Source organism: Carassius carassius, chromosome 7, assembly GCF_963082965.1.
Source record: "Carassius carassius chromosome 7, fCarCar2.1, whole genome shotgun sequence".
Lineage (NCBI taxonomy): Eukaryota > Metazoa > Chordata > Actinopteri > Cypriniformes > Cyprinidae > Carassius > Carassius carassius.
This window is the reverse complement of record NC_081761.1, coordinates 37241398-37262271: the sequence shown is the minus strand read 5'-3', so window position 1 is coordinate 37262271 and position 20874 is coordinate 37241398. Positions and strand designations below refer to the sequence as shown.

General features: G+C 37.6%; 1 protein-coding gene across 1 annotated transcript; it reads left to right on the top strand.

Moving 5' to 3' along the window:
- Positions 1-30: 30 nt before the first annotated feature.
- Positions 31-15805, top strand: LOC132144126 (B-cell receptor CD22-like). Its single transcript, XM_059554885.1, has 10 exons — positions 31-97; positions 1463-1807; positions 1906-2154; positions 2238-2492; positions 2564-2812; positions 2890-2965; positions 3223-3265; positions 15074-15160; positions 15291-15371; positions 15544-15805. The coding sequence occupies exons 1-10, from the start codon at positions 37-39 to the stop codon at positions 15556-15558; spliced, it is 1461 nt and encodes a 486-aa protein (XP_059410868.1). The 5' UTR covers positions 31-36; the 3' UTR covers positions 15559-15805.
- The last annotated feature ends 5069 nt before the right edge of the window (positions 15806-20874 follow it).

The following is a 20874-nucleotide window of genomic DNA, read 5'->3' as shown; positions in this document are numbered from 1 at the left end:
CCAACCATTTATTTATTTATTTTTGTAGGTGTTTCTATGCTGATGTCAGTCAGAATGGATCCTCCTCTTCCTCTGATGTTTCTGATCTTGATTCATGGTGAGTCTCTGCAGCACTTTACCCACCTAGAAAATTTTTATGTTCTAGGAATGTTTTCAGCAGCAAGGTTTATTTTAGTTCCCAGAATGTTCTGCTAAAAGGTAGGATAACTTTCTCTAAAAACATTCTAAAAATGTCTATTGATACAACATTATTCTCTAACATCCTAATAAAGCTTCCCATCACACTAGATGTGGACTGACATTGCTCAGAAGTCAAATGTTGGTTGAACGTGAAAACCCACCCTTTTTTTGGTGTCAAACTCTAGCGTAAATACTCCAAAAACAGTATTACCAACAGCACTTATTATAAACAAAAAAAAAAGTTCTTATTGAGATTAACAGAGTTGTTGATGGTTTATTGGAAATAATAGTTTAGTTTGACATCACCATTATGGTGATCAGTACTTAGGCAGTATGACTCTTCTCAGTGTTACTGTTCATGTAACTGTTGTAGCTATATTTGTTACAGCAAAAACAGCGAGAGGAAAGTGTCATCAGGTGTTGTTGATTATTCGCAGATATTAAAAATTTATTTATGTAATGGACTGATCAACTGGTTTTAGATTTATAGCATATATATCTTTGTCTATTATTTTTTAATTATATTGTTAATGAACACAGAATGCTTAGACACACAGAGATTTCAAGAATTAGTGTATGAATCTCAACAATGGTGACATGCTTATTATAATAATATAATATAATGTTATAATTCAAGTAATGCTATAATCTCTTCACTGATATTTTCTTTAAATTCAACTTGGTCTAAGACTGTTGACCCATTGAGTCACTTTAAAAAATAACATGTAACAAACACCATACATTAGATCGGCTGATACTAGACCATATATGTGATGATGTATTAATCATCAGCAAGCAACCAGTATCATCATCCACATGGTCTTTTGCTGTTATTGCATGATAAAGATTACAGCAGTTAAAAAACAACACCAACAACTCAAGTATCAAATTGCACATCTAAAGTCAACACTTACCACCATTATGGTGACATCAAACCAAACTATTAAGTTCAAACAGACATCCACATCAACATCTAAACCTCTGCTTAAATCTTAATTAGGATGGTAGGGGATAATGTTCTAATAACGTTATGAATTAACATTCGTAGAATGTTTTTAGAGAATGTTATCCTATCTTTTGAGAGAACGTTCTGGGAACAAAAATAAAACTACCCGGCAAAAGCGTTGTTAGAACAATCCATGGGAATGTTCTTAGAACATTTTAGAACAAAAAAAATTCTAGTTGGGTAGAAACACTGAAGATGTTGCATGCATTTCCCCACCAACTTTCATGATGCACAAGCTGCTGATATTTTGTTAACTATATGAATTTTGTGTTTCAGGGGTTTCTAGTGCTGAATGGGGTGTGAATTACAGACATTCACACATCTGTGCACTACATGACTCTTCAGTGACACTGAGCTGTAATTACACATACCCTACTGGATATCAGATCAGGGAACTCTTCTGGACTAAAAACCCTGTAAAAGTTGAAAAGCTTCGAGATCTGTCTGAGGACCCGGAATACAGTCAGAGGCTTCAGTATTTGGGAGATGAACAGCAGAACTGCACCATCAGATTGAGTCATGTGACAAAGAAAGATTCACACGTGTACTTTTTCAGATTCACAACTAATGTAACATATGGAAATTGGACCGGTTATCCAGGAGTGTCTCTTACTGTCACAGGTGACTTTATTGAGGTTTCACTCTTCTTCTGTGCATTATGTTGAATAATAATAATTGTATGAAAGCAGCACTAGATATAATGTGTGTGTTGTGTTCAGATCTTCAGGTGGAGTCTCCGGAGACAGTGAAAGAGGGAGATTCAGTCCGTCTGACATGTAAAAGCAGCTGCGCTCTGACTGACAGAGCAACATTCATCTGGTACAGAAACTCACAGCCATTAACTGAGAGAAGAGACAGAAACAATCAACTCCTGCTGCAGTCAGTCAGAAGAGAGGATGCAGGCAGATACAGCTGTGCTCTACAGGAACACACTTACAATTCTCCTGCTGTTCAGCTCGATGTCATGTGTGAGTATGGATTCATTTGTTTATTAATTGTTGATTTTATGTTTGGGGGGAAAAATTAAAAATAACTTTAGTCTTTTTTTTAGACCCACCAAAGAGTGTCTCAGTGTCCATCAGTTCATCTGGTGTAATAGTGGAGGGAGATTCAGTGACTCTGACCTGCAGCAGTGATTCAAACCCTCCTGCAGAAATCAGCTGGTTTAAAGGAGGAATGATTGTAGGATCTGGAAGAATCTACACCATATTAAAGATTAGCTCTGATCACAGTGGAGAATACAAGTGCAAATCCAGAAATAAACATGGAGAGAAATACTCTGAAACTGTCACTTTAAATGTCATGTGTGAGTTAATGATGGTTCAGTAACTCTTACATGTTTTTTAAATAGTATTGCTAATTATATGAATGTTTTAGATCCTCCCAGGAATGTCACAGTGTCCATCACTGAGTCTGGTCAGATCTGGGAAGGTGATTCGGTGACTCTGATCTGCAGCAGTGATTCAAACCCTCCTGCTCTGAACTTCAGCTGGTTTAAGGAGAATCAAAGGTCCTCTGTTGGATCTGGACAGAGTTTCAGTGCACTACAGAGTGGACGCTTCTACTGTGAGGCTCGCAATCAACACGGATCTCAGAGATCCGATGGTGTTACTGTCACTGTTAAAGGTAGAGCAGCTCATTTACTCTTTCTAAAGTGAAGCAAATTAATCTGTTCAGGTGTTTTACTCTTGTCTCTGTTGTAGGACGTCTGGTGATATTGTACATATCCATTGGAGTGGTTTCTGGAGCTTCAGTTCTCATCCCAGTGCTGCTGATTTGGTAAGATGTGCGCAGTATTTGATTGACGGTACTTAACCTCATTTATAACCTTTAACAAACGAAAAATGTAGTTGTTAGTTTAGCTTTCTACAAATATTGAACTTGTTCGACAACGTTTTTTATTTGAAATAAAATGTGAATAATGCTCCACAAGGTTGACCAAAGAAATATGATCCCATCAAAAATGCAGTCCAGTATTGTTTTACTACAATATAGAATTTTTAAACTCTTTTTTTAACACATTTGTTGCTTTTAAGGAGAAGCAGGATGAAAAAGAGAAAAGACAATCTCAAAATTCAGGTAAGCACAATTACTTTAATTGTCAATAGTCTCATTAGTAAATGATCTGCACTGAACTGCTGAAAAAGAAAAAGAAAAAGAAAGAAGTAAATAAAAAAATATATAAGGCAATCTGTTAGCTGGGGTGCACTCATACCGCGAGCTCATCACGTGACCATGTCAATGTGATAGTGTTGAGAATCAGGATATGAGTATGTTTCCCCGGTGACCTATATTTGAACTACCTCCTCCAAACCTTCTCAAAATTTTGAATTCACAATAAGCTTACATATTACTCACACTTTGAGTATCACAGCATGAGATTAGTGTGAAGTCACTGTGATCATCGCATGGTCTGGCATGTTGACTGGACTATAAGCAAAAATAGCAATTGTTCATATATCCTGACCACTAGATGGTCCTGTGCTGAAACTATGCAGGTACTAGAGATGCGCGGATGGGCTATTATTTCATCCGCAACCGCATCACAAAACTCATCATCCGCCATCCATCCGCAACCAATGTTTTTGACCATTTTTCAAAACCACACCCACCCGCCATCCGCTGATTGGGCGATGCAAGGCGCTGCTGATGACAGCCGCGAGACTAGAAAGCTCTCAGAATATCAGCAGTGAACTCCGTCTCCAATCGGCGCACAGGGACAAAAATAAATAAATAGCCTAAATTAAACGCACTGTACTGTAAAATATTTTCATTGTAGCCTAATAGAAAACGCATTTTGGCACATCATTTCAACATGCTGCTATAGCCTACTACTAAATGCCTATTTCACTTTATTTTTTGGCAAATAGATTTAAAGCTCTAAGTAAAGTCATTTACATTATAGGCTAATAATGTACACATTTGTAGTTGTCCATAGCAACCCTAAACTTACCTGCTTGCCTTGCACATCTAATTAATGGGCACAGTTTTTCGACTATTTTTTATTTATTTATTATTATTATTATTTGCTGTGGATGTTATTGAGCTTGTAGAAATCGGAAACAACACCAATTCTGCGACACAGATGAACCTTTATTGATATCTCTATCAGACAATGCCTATTTTATATGCCAAAAGAAACAACAGGCAGTAAAAAAATTATTAAAATAAATTAGGGGTGTGCCGGTACTAGTACCGGTACCGAACGGTTCCTGGGCAAATTCCAAATGTAAGTGATCATCCCTATCCCCTTGGAGTGGGGACTTTGGAGTGAGTAGGACATGTGCGTGACATTAAGTAGTCGTTAGGAATGCACTTTGCTAAAGGAGCAATATAATTTCCTCATTATCTTCAGCTGGGATGTTACTGTGACAGCGCAGCATGTGTCCGTCAGCATAACCGTTGCAAATAAACATACATTTTATATTTAAATACGTTTTAAAAATATGCTACACTGTAAAACCCGACAAGTAAACTTAACTCAAACCGTTTGAGTAAACAGATTGCCTTGATTTATACCATGTAAGTTTTAAAACTTTGCGATTAAGTAATTAAGTGATTAACTGAGTGATAATTGTGAATTAGTGATGAACAGCTGCTGTTAACAAACAGAATTACTGAAGAAAAGAGAAACACAAGAACTACTACAACTGACTTCAGACACAGTCTTAGATGAAATCAACTGAAATAAAATACATGAAATCTCTCAAGATCTGATTAAACAACCCCACAAACAGCATCACCAGCTCCACTTATTAATAACCAGACTGACTTTATTTCTGTCAGACGTCTACAGAAGATCTTATTGAGAATGAATTAAGGTTTAGATGTTGATTTATTGTTTCATTTGAAGTAACCATGTTAGAGATCAGTGTTTGCTTTAGTTGGGCTCTTGACCCTTGACATCTGTCTTAGTCTTTTCTCTGGCTGTTATTATCGTAACCGTGTGTTTCTAAAACATGTTTGTTATAACTCAAAAACCCAGAAAAAATACTAACAGGTGTTGGTTGTTATGCAGCTTACTGGGGATGACAATCATCAATCATGGAGCTGTTCATAGTTCAAAATCTGACTAAAGAGTGCTGCGTAATTAGTTCAGTTTATTATAATGGAAGTCTCTGATGACTTTGTCGTTATCAGTTTACATAATATTATCGAACACTTTATGCACATACATCTCTCTTCCGTTGTAGCAATTAGTCACACACAGACATCAATAATCAGAATATGAACCTCAACAATGGTGAAAAAAAAAAAAAAAAACACATGCTGCATGCAATGCATGCTGGGTATGGCTCCCAGCATGCTCTGCTGCATTTCATTTTTATTATGGTCACCATTGTTGAGGTTCATATGCTGATTGTAGATGTCTGTGGTGACTGATTGACACCATAGAAGACCAAAGTGTTTGGAAAGTTCGTCATATTAACTGATTATCACATAATCACTGCTTAAAGTCACTTTTACTATATTATATAACTAATTACACAACAATCTTTTCATCAAAGGTCACAGTGCAAACAGGTCAATGTTTGATGATTATCATCAACGGGTTAAGTAAAAAAGGTTAATGGCATTTCTTCTGGGCTTTTGAGATGCAACTAACATATTTCAGAAACATGCGGTTACAAGAGCCAGAGAAAACACAAAAACTGAAGTCACGGGCCAAGAGACCAAGTAATACAAACACTGATCTCTAACATGGTTACTTAAAATGAAACAATAAATCAACATCTAAACCTTAGTTCATTCTCAATAAGATCTTCTGTAGACGTCTGACAGAAATAAAGTCAGTCTGGTTATTAATAAGTGGAGCTGGTGATGCTGTTTGTGGGGTTGTTTAATCAGATCTTGAGAGATTTCATGTATTTTATTTCAGTTGATTTCATCTAAGGCTGTGTCTGAAGTCAGTTGTAGTAGTTCTTGTGTTTCTCTTTTCTTCAGTAATTCTGTTTGTTAGCAGCAGCTGTTCATCACTAATTCACAATTATCACTCAGTTAATCACTTAATTACTTGAATGCAAAGTTTAAAAACTTACATGGTTTAAATCAAGGCAATCTGTTTACTCAAACGGTTTGAGTTAGGTTTACTGGTCGGGTTTTACAGTGTAGCATATTTTTAAAACGTATTTAAATATATAATGTATGTTTATTTGCAACGGTTATGCTAACAACAATAAAAAACAAAAAAAAAACATTTATAACAGTAAAACAACGACATCTGCTGACGGACACATGCTGCGCTGTCACAGTAACATCCCAGCTGAAGATAATGTGGAAATTATATTGCTCCTTTAGCAAAGTGCATTCCTAACGACTACTTAATGTCACGCACATGCCCTACTCACTCCAAAGTCCCCACTCCAAGGGGATAGGGATGATCACTTTCATTTGGAATTTGCCCAGGAACCGTTCGGTACCGGTACTAGTACCGGCACACCCCTAAAATAAATATCTTAATGTAGGCATAGGCTATAGTTGCATGTTTTGGCAAACAGTTGAAAAAAATAAATAAAAAACGGCATATCGTAGCTAAGCCTTATATAGGCTTAGTCACCCCCACACAATATTAAATTAGAAAAATAAATATGCCATCCCTCTTTGAACGAACATAAAGTCTGACCAGGCTAAATTGCCTGTATGACAAGTCTATGCCCCAATAGACTTTTTCTGATCTTCTATTTCCTTTGTTTTTAATTCTCCTTTTTTGAGTTCGTCACGTAGGCTATACCTCCTTTGCCGGCGTTGCCATCTCTGATAATAACAAGCAATCTGCATAGACTCGACTAGCCATATTACTGTCTGATGAAAATTTGACTATTTGAAAGTGTGCTCGATTTTTTTGGATGTAGGTATAGTCAGATAACAATATTTAACAATGTATACATATCGTTTTAATTTGATTGATTCAACCGCCTGTCACCCGCCCGAATTTAATTAAAGTATTATTTTTCAACACGTCATCCGCCCGATCCGTGGTTTATCCGCGGAGTCCGTGGCTGTAACCGCCAACCGCGCATCTCTAGCAGGTACCCTCAGGTCACTGTTATTATAAAAGACACCGGGGGTGCTTCTCAGTATACCTCCTCGGTTCCTCGCTTCTCCATCTCATGACCTGGAAACCAGTTGAGCTCAGCCATCTTTTAGGTCATCTTAATTATCTTATAGCACTGTGAGGAGGCGAGGATCGACAAGTGAAGAGGCTTCCTGAGGAGTCATGAGGGAGGATACACAGGAGTCTTTTTCTGTGAAAAAAAAAACTGATGCACATATAAATTCTTCTCCCCCTTCACATCTTTCATAATAATTTACATTTATATTTTAACTTTGCAGTTTAAATAAGCCATACATGTCATATATTTCGACAGGGCATATTGCTTCATTTATAATTATTTTAAATGTCTTAAATAACAAACTTTAACAACATAAGGGCAGATCACTTTAGCGCAGCTGATGATGCTCTGATGTCAAGAAAATTCCAATGTTCTTCCTTTGATTCCTCCATCCTCATTTCCATTCCTTGCATCCTTCTGTTATATCCTAAGGGTGGGTGGAGCTAAGACACAAGGAAATTTAGTGAGGAAAGGTAACAAGGATGAACAATTAAGAAATGAGAAGCACCCCAAGTTTGGTTTGAAAATGCTAAAGCATTGCAGGGATATTGTCTCATGTCCATTTGGCCATGCTCTCCATCAAATTTGTTCACATGTCTCTGGCTTGACTAACCAACTTGAATTCTTTATGTTTTTGCCAGCATGGTTTAAATATAAGCTGAGCAAATTTTGATTAAAAAAATCTATATATAAAAAAAAATTCTGACAAAACTTGTAGGACAAGTTTGAAAAGATTTGGAAAAATCTTAAAAAAAAATGCATTCAACTCAGCATGAGCCATGGCAAGTCATTTGCATAAACATCAGTGCAAATTCGAGCTGTTGGTGGCACTAGAATGATTTCCCCTGCAGGAGAGATGTCAACGGTGATGCAACCATGGTGTAGTTTCTGATGAAACGGCGATAGAAGTTATCAAAAACATAAAAAATCTTTGATGTTTCTTACTTGTTGATGGCTGAGGCCACTCCATAACTGCTTGAAAGTGATGTGCTGCACATGGAATTCACATTTATATACTTTCACAAAGAGCTGGTGTGCTTGAAGACGATATAGGATGGTTTGAATATGTTCAATGTGTTTATCTTCAGACTTGGAATATATTAGGATATCGTCTATGTAGGCAATCACATACTGGTTCAACATGTCCCTGAAGATTTCATTGATATATGACTGGAACACAGCTGGGGCATTAGTTAGTCCAAAAGGCATCACCATGTACTCATAGTGACCTGCTGTGGTGTCCACACATCCCCTTTTTAAGGTGAATGAGATTATAAGCACTCCTCAAGTCTAGCTTGGTGTAGATCTTAGCCTCACGAAGCTGTTCTAATGCGACAGAAACAAGTGGAAGTGGATAGCGGAATTTTACAGAAAAATTGTTGAGACCTCGGTAATCAATGCAAGGTTGCAGATCTCCATCCTTCTTCTCAACAAAGAAGAACTCTGCTGCTGCTGGAGAGGTAGAGGGTAGCTGTGAAGCTTTGGTCTTGCTGAATACATGTGAAAAGTTCTGATAGTAGGCAGGGATATTAAAACCGAAGGCAGAAGCTGGATCTTCAGCAGATGTTGCCAGAGACGGTTGAGGCATTTGACAGTCATATTGACAATATTCAGAAAAGTCTGTCAGTTCTCTATGATTCCAGGATAATACAGGATCATGAGTGGATAGCCAGGGGTATCCTAGGATGATTTCATATCGGGGTGAATCATGCTTTCTGTGTGGAACAATCCAATCTGTTACTGAGCAGGTGCAATTTGCCTGGTGAAACCTCGCTCAGTGGGTTTATTGTTGACATTGGTGATGCAAATGTTGGGCACACAAGATAGTGTGGTTAAACTGTACTTCTTGATCATATCCTTGTTGAACAGATTCAAGGCGGTGCCAGAGTCAATCAACACTTTAAAGTAGTGGGACCATCATTAGTAGTTAGCTGAACAGGAATGACAAATGACTTTGAGATGGAAAAAGAGAATTGATCAACCCGGCTGGTAGCAGAGATGGACCTCCGGGCTTTGTGTGGGCATTCAGCATTATGATGGCCTGTTTCACCACAGTAATAGCACAGATTCTGTTGACGGCGTCGAGTTCTCTACTCATCAAATAAATGAGCAAGATTTATTTGCATGGGTTCTTGATGATCAGAGGGTGCAGTGAGGGAGTTAAACAATGGCTGTCGAGTGAATTTACTCTTGGATGTGTTTCTCAGCAAATTATCAATCTCGATGGCCATGGTAATGAATTAAAAAAATATTAAGTCCTCAACCTTGCAGGCTAACTCAGCCTGAAGCTCCAAATTCAAACTCTGTTTGAACACAGCCTTCAATGACACATCATTCCATTCACTTTGTTTGGCAAAAGTTCTACATTCAATGGCAAAATGGCCCTTGTGACATGTGAAGCAATTGTGTAGAAATATAATCGCCCCCCCCCCCCCCTCAGGACATTCAAATACTTCACTAATTTGTTTTAACATAGACTCAAAAGACAATCAAAATCATTAAATCCGTCTCCCAAACTGTTGAAGCCCTGTCAATCACCTTACCAGATAACAAAGACATTAAGAACATGCACTTACTTTCCTTGAAAGAAAACTGGTCTCTTTGGCTTTCCACATAGATATGGACTTGACTAATAAACCCATGACATTGTCCTGCTGAACCCTCAAAATTAACTGGCACCGCCAGTTTTACACAGCAAAATCCCCAGTGTTAATTTAACACTCTGAGTGTGGACACATATAAACACTGAAGCAGTGTTAAAACTAACACTGCTATATTACTTTACTATACGGAATGAATAAATTATGAGCTTTTTTAGTATCTAGTTTTGTGATGTTCAGAGTAGATCTGTTTATCTGTATATGATGTTTGTCACCGTTGTTGAGATTCATATGCTGATTCTTGTTAACTGTGTGTGCCTAAAATGAAAACTTTTTAATAAAAAAAAAAAAAAAAAATCAGAATCACAAGAGACGCCTACAAAATGTATAAAAAAATACAGACTCTTTTGTTGTGGAATCAAAGCTGTTACAATCGATAATGATCGATAAGAAGAGAAGAGACTATAAATGAGTTCAGTGATTAAGGTCAAGCAACGATTACATTAAAACATAATTATCACCACTCAATGATTTTTGCTCTTGGCTTGACACACAAATTTGAAAATTAAAAAGTTACATGCCAAGATCCCAACTAAAGCAAACACTGACCACTATAATGATGACACACCAATGGTGATTTTCTCGTTTGATGATTCTGCTTGTTAACATCAGGTGTCTTCAATAATGGTCAATCATAACTCAATTAACTTCTTAATTATCTCATTAACTTCAACTCTGCTTCAGTGTTACTTTTAACTCTACTTCAGTGTTTATATGTGTCCACACTCAGAGTGTTAAATTAACACTGGCGATTTTGCTGTGTATGTTGAGATGGAGGGCGAGGGAAGTGATCGAATGCAGTTGGTTAAATGGTCATTTGCGGATTGCAGTTTGTTAAGTTGCTCCTGGTAAATTTTCAACAACTTACTCAGATAACTGAAAGCTCCTTGGAGCTGAGAAACCTTAGCTGGATTTATTGTAGGGGAAGTATTCTGTAATGCAATTGAGACGGAAGCCGAAGTAGAATCCATATGCAGGGTTTATTAAACAGTTCCACAAATCCAAACTCAGTGTCAGCAATGGCAAGTAGTGAAGTCATACACAAGGAAGCATGCAAAAATATCAGTTTTTTATGCTTCACTTACAGCAGAGGAGGCAGAGATCTCTCACAGGAAGAGAAGGTCGAGCTATGCCCACAGGCTTTGGTGGTTGGGGAGCCCTCCGATATTTGGTTGATATCTGCAGCCTTGCATTGAAAGAGTGGTAGAGTTTGGTCCCAGCATCCACCAGTTCCTCCATTTTCTGTGAGAAGCTTAGTAGTGCTGGAGATAGGGATAATGTGTCTGGTAAGCAGGGCTCTGGCTCTGGTGTTTCCGGTGACTGTGATATGCTGTTCCTGCCTTCCCTGGCTTTTTTCCATAAAGTTGTCCTTGGGTGGTGAGCCAGTGTTTCAGTACATCATAGTCTGTGATGAGCTCAATGGGCAGGACTCAGCCAGAACAGTGTCCATGAGCAATGCTTGTTGTGGCTGCATGACGTTATCAATGTCCTTGTGGGATGTGTCAACCATATGATGACCAGAAAGCTAATATGAAGTCCTGTGGTCACTAATACTTTGTCCAGGTTTTTGTGTGCCATTCAGGTTTAGTGGCCAGCGGGAGAGCAGGTCTCCACTAGCACTGGACTCAACAGTAGAAGCTGTAGCTGATTCATTCATTTGTTGAGAACCATGCTTTGCAGCCCTTTCAGGTGTTTTAAACTGGATGTGGAGTTTTTCAGAGTTTAACCCCTTTGCAGTCAAGGATCGTCAATGGCCCCAGATTATTATTGTTTCACTTTCACAGCACGTTAAACATCACTCTCTTACTTGATCTGTTGAAAGTTTAAAGACTCTAGCTTCGATACTTGACCAATGTTTTGATAAAACTTTGTTGCAGTGACATTTATGTAGACATTTATGTAAGTAGTACAAAATTATAAATATGTATGAGTCATTTTTAGAATAGAAATTCACCAAGCATTTATATTCAGTCACGTCAGCAGCGGTTTATTTGTGTTCACATAGATTCACTGAACAGCGTTAATAAGGATTTATAGTCCAAAGTTGCATATCTACATATATATATATAGCTTACAAAGCTTAAGGAATCTTTCAGAACATATTTTCACGAAGAAGGATGAAACAGTATAAAATTGCAGTACATTGCATTTTATTATTTACTGGGAAACAGCTTTATAGCTTATGCTGTGAAATTTTATACAATCCTTCGAATAAAGTGCCAATGGCATGAAACCTGAATGGAACTCACAATTTAAAGTAAAATCCATCAGAAGGTTGTCCAGAAAAAAAAAAAATTGGACACACAAAAAACTGCTGTGTGAAAAAGAGAAGTGCATTTCAAATATCTTTAAACATTTACCTCTCTCATTCAGTCATAATTAGGCTGCAAGACTGAATTATGAACTGGTAAACGACAAACTGATCACAGAACGTGTTTGTAAAGCTTCAAATGTTAACTGTTAAAATGACGACTCATTTGTTACGACTAAACATTTGCAAACAACATTGTACTGGAGAATCTGCACAAATAAAAGTCTTAGGGGCCGCTCACATATCGCGCCTAAAAACGCGTGGAAAACACTAGGCGCACCGCTTTCTCCTTCTTTCCAAAGCGCTCGGGCAGAAGCGCGTCTGCCTTTGCTAAGCAACCATGACATGGTATCTCCATGAAGAGGCAGACATTTCAGCAAAGGATAAGCTCTAAAAATCGCACCCGCGTTGCGCTTGCGGCTCTCTGAAAAGTTGAGATGTTTTTAACTCGATGCAGTGCAGACGCGCCTGGAAAAACGGGCGCATCGCGACCGCGTCGCTTCCATTATGAGCGCGCATACCGCGCGCCTACATTGGAAATAACGAAATTGAGCATGAAAAAGACGCGATATGTGAACGGCCCCTTAAACAGTTCAGTAGTGCAGAGTTTACAGGTTAATCTTCTTTATGATGGCTCAAAGTAAAGTACTTCCTCATCCCGCTGAACTTTTACTGTCTATGGCAAAGACGCTGTTCGGGAAGCACGTGACATAAAACGAGGCCAGCTATTGGCTATTCGCTACTTCTCCTGCTGTACTGGCTGAGTAAAACCTCCGGTGGGTCATTACTGCCACACTTTGGTCACCGCAGATTTGAAATATGCACGAAATGAGCCGCTTACGGCAAATAAAAGTTATTTAGCAACTAATCGATGACTAAATTAGTTGACAACTATTTTAATAATCGATTTTAATCGATTAAATCGATTAGTTGTTTCAGCTCTACTGACTACGTTTACATGCTGTTAAAATTCGGGTTATGGTCGGGTTAAGGTCACTATTTGGGTTTCTGAAAGTGGTTGGGAGTGGTGTTGGCGCAGTGGATAAGACACATGCCTTTGGTGTGAGAGACCCGGGTTCGAATAATGTGAGACACCAATGTGTCCCTGAGCACGACACTTAACCCCTAGTTGCTCCAGAGGCGTGCGACCTCTGACATATATAGCGATAGTCTTATATTGCTTTGGCGCTGGTACTGATTCACCAGCAGCACTTGACACTACTGTGCCTCTATACTGCACGCAGGGTTTTTTTATGCGCCGTCTCTACTCAAAAGACCAAGATTCCTTGCGAATGGAACATGCGCAGAACACACATTTTGATGGGGATATGCCGAAACGCGTTTACAAGACCAAATATTTGGGTTAGAAAAGGGGTACCCCAGGTATAATATCCCGGTTTTTAAAAACCGGGATATGAGCATATCCGGGATTTTGCCGGTGTTTACATGGCCGTGCGCGACCGGGTTATTGCTAATATCCCGGTTTTGAACGGGTTATTGGCTGCATGTAAATGCAGTCACTGTGCATCATATGCCGCCCCCTCAGAACCTCTGATGTATTTCCTGTACACTTTCTTGTTGATATCTGACCACAACAACACAGAGAAGCCTCTGTGTCCACAAAATATCCAAATAATAAACACACAATCATGAAAGTAAATGGTTGGTATGAGATTTTCTTGAGATTTGGGGCATTTCTTTTTAATATTGAAAATGTACATCTGAAATGCTAACTTGTGCAGCGATGTAAAAGGCTATAAATAGCATATTTTTACAACATTAAACAACCTAATTGTGATCGCAAAAGGAAGTTATGACAAACACTCGATCAGGGTTTAAAGTGAGTTTTGAGTAAAAGTGTACTAATAATTTAATAGTCTGATGTAGCTTGATGCTAATGTTATCTCTAATGCTGTTATCTCTAAATGCATTTCTTGTCAAGAAACAAAATGGTCAAAAACTGCAGCTTTGAGTGGAGTGGCCATGCTTTTGTTAGTGGTGGCCACCCTGTTAGTACATTTGGCTGCTTTTAGCCTTACCCTGGAGTTGGTTCACTCTCTGACTATGTAGAACATGCACTAGGATAGCCAGCTCACAATGTCGATTATTCTCCATTTGTTTTTCTTTTCTAGTCATGTTTGATCTTGCGAGTCTCCATGAGATCTTGTGTCACTGTGAAATCTTTCCAACAATCAGCAAATGTGTGATCTTGCAGTCTGGTCAAATTGTCTAGTGTGCACTTTCAGAGGATTACTTGGCCTTACTAAGGCTACAAATCGGTTGAAACCGTCTTCATGTCTGTAGTCTCCCATGTCTTTAAAATGGGTTAAGATCTGAATATCGTCTAGTGTGTGGCCAGCCTAACTGGACAGATTGACATCCCTGAAGTTTCACTGACTTGTTATACTGTGATGATTTCACAAGTTCACGCTTACATACAGTATAATTGCTGTCTAGTGAAGGGCTCCAAGCTTGGGAATAGCCCGAACCCTGAGTACCCCCCTCACTGTTTAATTGTAAAATGAACGCGAAGAGAGCAGATGAGCTGGAGGAGGGATGTTGCTAAACCGTCAATGGATAAGTCAGCTGTATTTATACTATGGTGTTGATTAACTTGATTGTGTTTCACCAGTTTTGATTAGGCTGACACGCTCCTGCCAAACCTTGTTAAAAAACATCAAGTGTTCCCTTCATTTTTGAGCAGTGTAGAATCTAAAACAATGAAAGTCCTAATGCAGTTGTGAGTTGTTTATTAGCAATGGTTACATATTTAATCTTTACTAATATCTCTGCTTCTTCAAAGTCAAAGATGGATCATTCCAGACCTGAGGATGACAGATACAAAGCATTTGATGTTGATACGACTGAACGTTTGTATGAGAATGTAATAGTAAGTTATCATTATAGTCAGTTCATTGGTGTGGACACAAATATGGTTATTGTTATAGATGATATCATAGTTATCAACTATTTGTCAATATTTTCTCTATTCTCTCTATTTTTCATCTTTAATGGCAAAGATGAATTATTCCAGAGCTCATGATGACAGACTTAATGACTATGATCTGGAGTCAACTGAACCTGTGTATGAGAATGTAATGGTAAGTGATTTCACTCTTGATATCAAATGTGTACTGACTAAGTATATGGTGCACAGCATACCATAATTCACTGTTTAAGATCAAGTTATTCAAGTCCTTTTATACTGACCAGAAATTTGAAGTGTATAATTTAGTCATGAAGTTATTCACAAAATCACTTTCTTTCTTTTAGCGTGACAGGCCATAGTGTTTGGGACATGTGGCAAAACATTTTACAGCCATTTTCTATTTCTCTGTGGGAGCAGCCTAAATGATGGACAGTGTCTTGATTCACAGAAATTAATTTAGAAACTGTTTCTATCACAGAGTGACTTACAAATGATAAGCCTTAAGTGCTGACATTTTATTTGACTGTATTTTAAAGCATAAAATTATTTTATGAATTATAATGAAAATGATCATGTAAGATCTCATTTGATGTTAATTTTACCATATTCTGCCTATTCTGTGTTTTTAAAGATTGTATATTGCATTTTTATTAAAGTGTATTGTCATAACACAGGTCGTGTCTTTACTTTTTATTTACAAATGTTTGACCAGCAGATGTCCTCAGCAGGCTGTGTTCAGAACTGATTAATTTTTACAAAACAAATGACTCAGTTGATTTAAAGTATAAAATTTTTTTTAAATTAAATTAAAGATACAGAAAACTGCCTTTCCATGTCACTAGTGTTATTATAATGAATCAGTGATACTACCCGGCATTCAGTGCCCTCTACAGAAGAATCTTCAGCTACATTACTCTCAGTTCACACAAATGTTTTGTCATGCATCACACCCTTGCTGCACGTGAGATTCAAAACCTTGTACTATCGGGATATTACGCGTCAGCCAGTCAACTTAATGTCATTTGATATGAATGGATAGCTACTATTTCAGATTCATCACTGATAAACCTGATGACAATTGGACTGGAGTGACTCTTACTATCACACGTGACTTCCACGAGGTTGAGCTCTTCTTCTGTGCATGACTGTCAATGACTGACCGAGACTGAGCTGGAGGATCAACAGAACCCAGTGGAGAACACAGAAGAGCCAAGGAGCTGGAGTCAAAAGAATTGGTGGTTTTGGAAGAGGAGGTGTGAGAGGGAGGATAGGCATGAGCATCAACGACTGCACAGACTTGGTACTGGGCAGAACTAGTAGAGACAGGAGATTCATGGCAGGGAGGAAACACAGACTCTAATGCTGAGTTCACAGTGCATGATTTTAGCACCAATTTTCACTGGCCAATTGGTTCTTCTAAATTGCCGCCAGACAATCATGTATTGAAGACATGAACTGAGAGAATCACAGATGCTCTTGAATTATTTGACACGCTAAGGCCCAATCCCAATTCTACTTTATACCCCTTCCCCTTCCCCTAACCCTCCGCCTACCGTTTCCTCTTGTTCCTTGAAACAAAGTGTCAAGGGGTAGGGGAGAAAATATTGGGACACCACTACTATGTCATCACACGTCATCATTCATCATCTAGCTTTTACAATACACACATATACTGGTGTGCTGGTGTGTATTAGATCCTTTAATTATCATTCTGTATTAATGAGTTGCTTACTGACACTATCATGCAGTCTGTAATGATATGACGTTAGCAAATATTTGCGATTTTATTGCAAACATTACTTTGAGTAACATGACCGTAAATATGAACTCACAATTGAATGTAACATAAAACAAATGATTACCTTTCGTTAAAATCTTTATTTATGCCAGAAAAGCTTACATTTACATTTTTTGTTAGCTGTAGCAGATGACCTACAGCCACATTCTCACATTCACATTTACAATCTCACATTCACATTCTGTGAGGAATTATATGAAATGTAATTTGTGGACCACACAGAGTTGCCGGTGTTTCTTCCTATTATAAAGTCATCATGCTTTGTGTAACTTCCAGAGGTGGGACTGTTAAGTCACAAGCAAGTCTTCAAGTCATATCACAAGTCCGCAAAAAAATGTGCAATATGCATTATGTTCTATAATTACAACTGCCACCATCCAAGCATCTATCTACATTTGAAAAGCAAGCAGATATGTTATAATGCATACTTGTATGTGACTGCTTCCCCTTACAGAGAGACTTTAGCTTTGATTTATAGATTGAATCATAAGGGCAGAAGATCTCGGCAGATTCTCCTTCACGTCTCACTACTGGAGCCACTTTAAATAAAGACGTATATTAGTTATTGTGCTTCTAAAATATTTCAGCATTTGGTATACAACATAAACAATAATAGTTTATGTGGCCACGTTCCTCACAAATATCACATCAAATCAATTCTGCTTCAAATTCAAACTTCATAAACTTTTAAATGCGATTTGATTGAGAATTTATTTGACTTACTACTAATGTGCAGGTCAACAGTATTAATAATGTAGTAACTGTACAAGTGTCTGTCGATCCAGACTCCACACAAATAAACTCCTCCATCATCTGGTCTCACAGTAAAAATCTTCATATGGAAGACATTTTTTTGTTTGTCATCAGAAATTCTGAATCTTTCGTTCGTCTTCCATCTGCTGTAAATCGTCTCAATGGAGTCTTTTCCTTCTTTGAGTATGATCTTGATATCATTAATATGATTTTGTGTATATTTACAACTGAAATTGGCAGTTTCTCCAATATTCACCATCACTGTCACTTTACCATATAAATCTGTCATTCAGAAAGATAAATATATTTTACTTTGGTAAAGGCTTTAAAATATTCAGTTGTTCTACTATTCAGAAATTTTAATCTGAATAAGACTGACCGTCTTCCACATGTAAAGTCATATCTATACCCCACTTGTAAAGAACACCAATCCAGTATTCTCCAGCATCGCGTTCGTTCAAATCTCTGATGTAGATCATGAGGTTTCCCTCTTTGTTTCGAAACAATGTGAATTTTCCATTATGTATCCATTTATCATTTTTCTTATCATTTATTACTGTTCTCCACTTAGGTAATTTGGCCATGTATTTAACTGAGTCGCTGTACCACAGTTCCCCCGAATCAACAAGAACACTTCCTCCAGAATATCCAGTGACATTGAAGCATCTCACTGCAGCTGTCAATCAGATTAATACTGTGATCAGAAAGCTTATGAACAGAAAACAGCATCATTACTGCAGTAATGAAAGAGAAAAGCTCTGACCTGAGATCAGGTAGAAAGTGAAGAAGATGAGGAGGATCTTCATTGTGACTTGAGTTCAGTCTTCTTTCTGCTGAATGATCTCTGTGTGAATCTCTCTGTCTCTACATCTGTCTGCTTTAGTTACTTCCTCTTTATTCAGCTCTTAACCAGTAATGAGCAGCTTTACTGGCTCCTCCCTCCATCACCAGTGACTGAATATCACATTAATCAGACTGAAAGAGCGCCACCTAGTGGAGGATACAGAGTCTGATACTGAGAGATCATACAGGCTTCATGTGCTCTATATAATATGGTGCCTGGGATAGGACATGGTCGGTTCAATTAGTTTTGCCGTGGCCACGACATAATAACTTGTGGGAACGCCATAATATGTAATGGCCATGAGATATTAATTTGTGGGAATGTCATATTATGTCGTGGCCACGAGATCATTTTGTCAAAGTAATGACATCCTTATGTGGTGGCCTCGAGATGCTATGTTGAGGGAATGACATCCATTTCTTGTGGCCACGACTTCTTATGTTGAGGGAATTACATGTTTTTCTCGTTGCCATGAGTTTAATGCATAAACAAACCTATGTGACCATAGCAACCTGGGATTATCAGATATGTATTCATTAATATTTTATTTTGAATTATGAAATTATTATATTATTTATCATAGAAAATATGTTATTATTAAATAAGTTTATTAAGCATATACATTGGCTTCTGGACTTAATTGCATGCCAGTGGCGGCTCTAGTGTGGTGCTTGACGGGACTATAGCCCCATCAGAAGGTTGCTTAGCCCTGGCACAAAACGTAGTTTCATTTGTAAAGAAAACACAACAGACTCATTTATAATTTATCTGACAATAATGGCAATAAAGTTTTGATGTGATGTGATGATAAATGAGCGTGTTGTGTTTTCATTTACAAATGAAACTATGCAAATTATTAATTCCTCAACGAAACACTATTGTATTTATAATTATGCAGAGGTGGGTAATCCAGGGGCCAAAGAGTAAAAGTCCTGCAATATTTTTGTTCCACCCATAAAGTCAGCAGCTGATTTCACCAGAGGAAGAAAAGTAAATCATTCCAAGTCACAAACTAGTCTTGAGTCAAATCAAGTCATCAAAGAGTTAAAGTTAATGAGATAATTAAGTGACAAATTAAATGATAATTGTGCATTAATGATTAACATCTGCTGTTATTGAGAATTACAGAGGATCAGATGATTTATTGGTTAAAATGATCCCACCATCATGGAGATAAGTGTTTGATGTAGTTGTGCTCTTGACCCTTGATTTTTGTTGTGCTAGGTTTCTCGCTGTAGTCCAATATGTGGCGTTATAGAAACGAGAGATCAGTGATATACAGTAAATATATTTAGGCACAATAAGCTGGTGTGATTATATTCAAAACAACGTGTTTTTTCATAAGTTAATAAATTAGAATCAAGATCATACAGTCATCAAAAGCATAAGTAACCTGCTAGTTTGTTTCTGCATTGCACAAATGTTTGCTGTGAAACAGTAATGCATTTGCTTAGAAGCAAACTTATCAAAGCTGTTAAAAGGCTCAAGAGCCCAAAATGAAGCAAATACTGACCACAATTATGGTGACAAAGTAATTTTTTTTTTTATTTTCCTTCCAACAGATGTTCATCACTAATGCACAATCTTCATTTAATTGGTCACTTAATTATCTCATTAACTTTAACTCTTTGAGGACTTGGGATTTAACTTGAGACTTGTTGGTGACTTGGAAGGAATGACTTGATTCTTCCTCTGATGAAATCGGCTGCTGAGTTCATGGGTGGAATAAACATATGGCAGGACTTTTACTTTCTGACCCCTGGAGTATCCACGTCTGATGGTGGCCAAAGAAAGCAAAGAAATGCAGATATATGACAGGCAGAGGTGGATAGTTGGGGTCACTGCATCTACAGCGATATCGTTGACTTGATTGCAAATGAATGCACAGACACTATTTAAACTGAACAGAGATGGCATCACTGAATTCAATGATGAACTGCCTTAAACTGTCATTTTGAATTATTGATACACTGTTTTCCTAATGAATGTTTTTCAGTTGCTTTGACACAATCTTTTTAGTTTAAAGCGCTATTAAAATAAAAGTGACTTGATTTGACAGATCTTGGACATTTCTTTGTCTGCTCTTTGGGACACTAAACAAAAACATAAACATAATTAAAAATATATCAGGATTAACCATCAAAATTTGTTTTGTAATATTTTTATGGTCATATATTTAATATGTGACATTATAGAATGTATTAATATCATATATTTAATATGTGACATTATAAAATGTATTAATATCATATATTAATCGTTTTTTGAAAACCAAAGTTG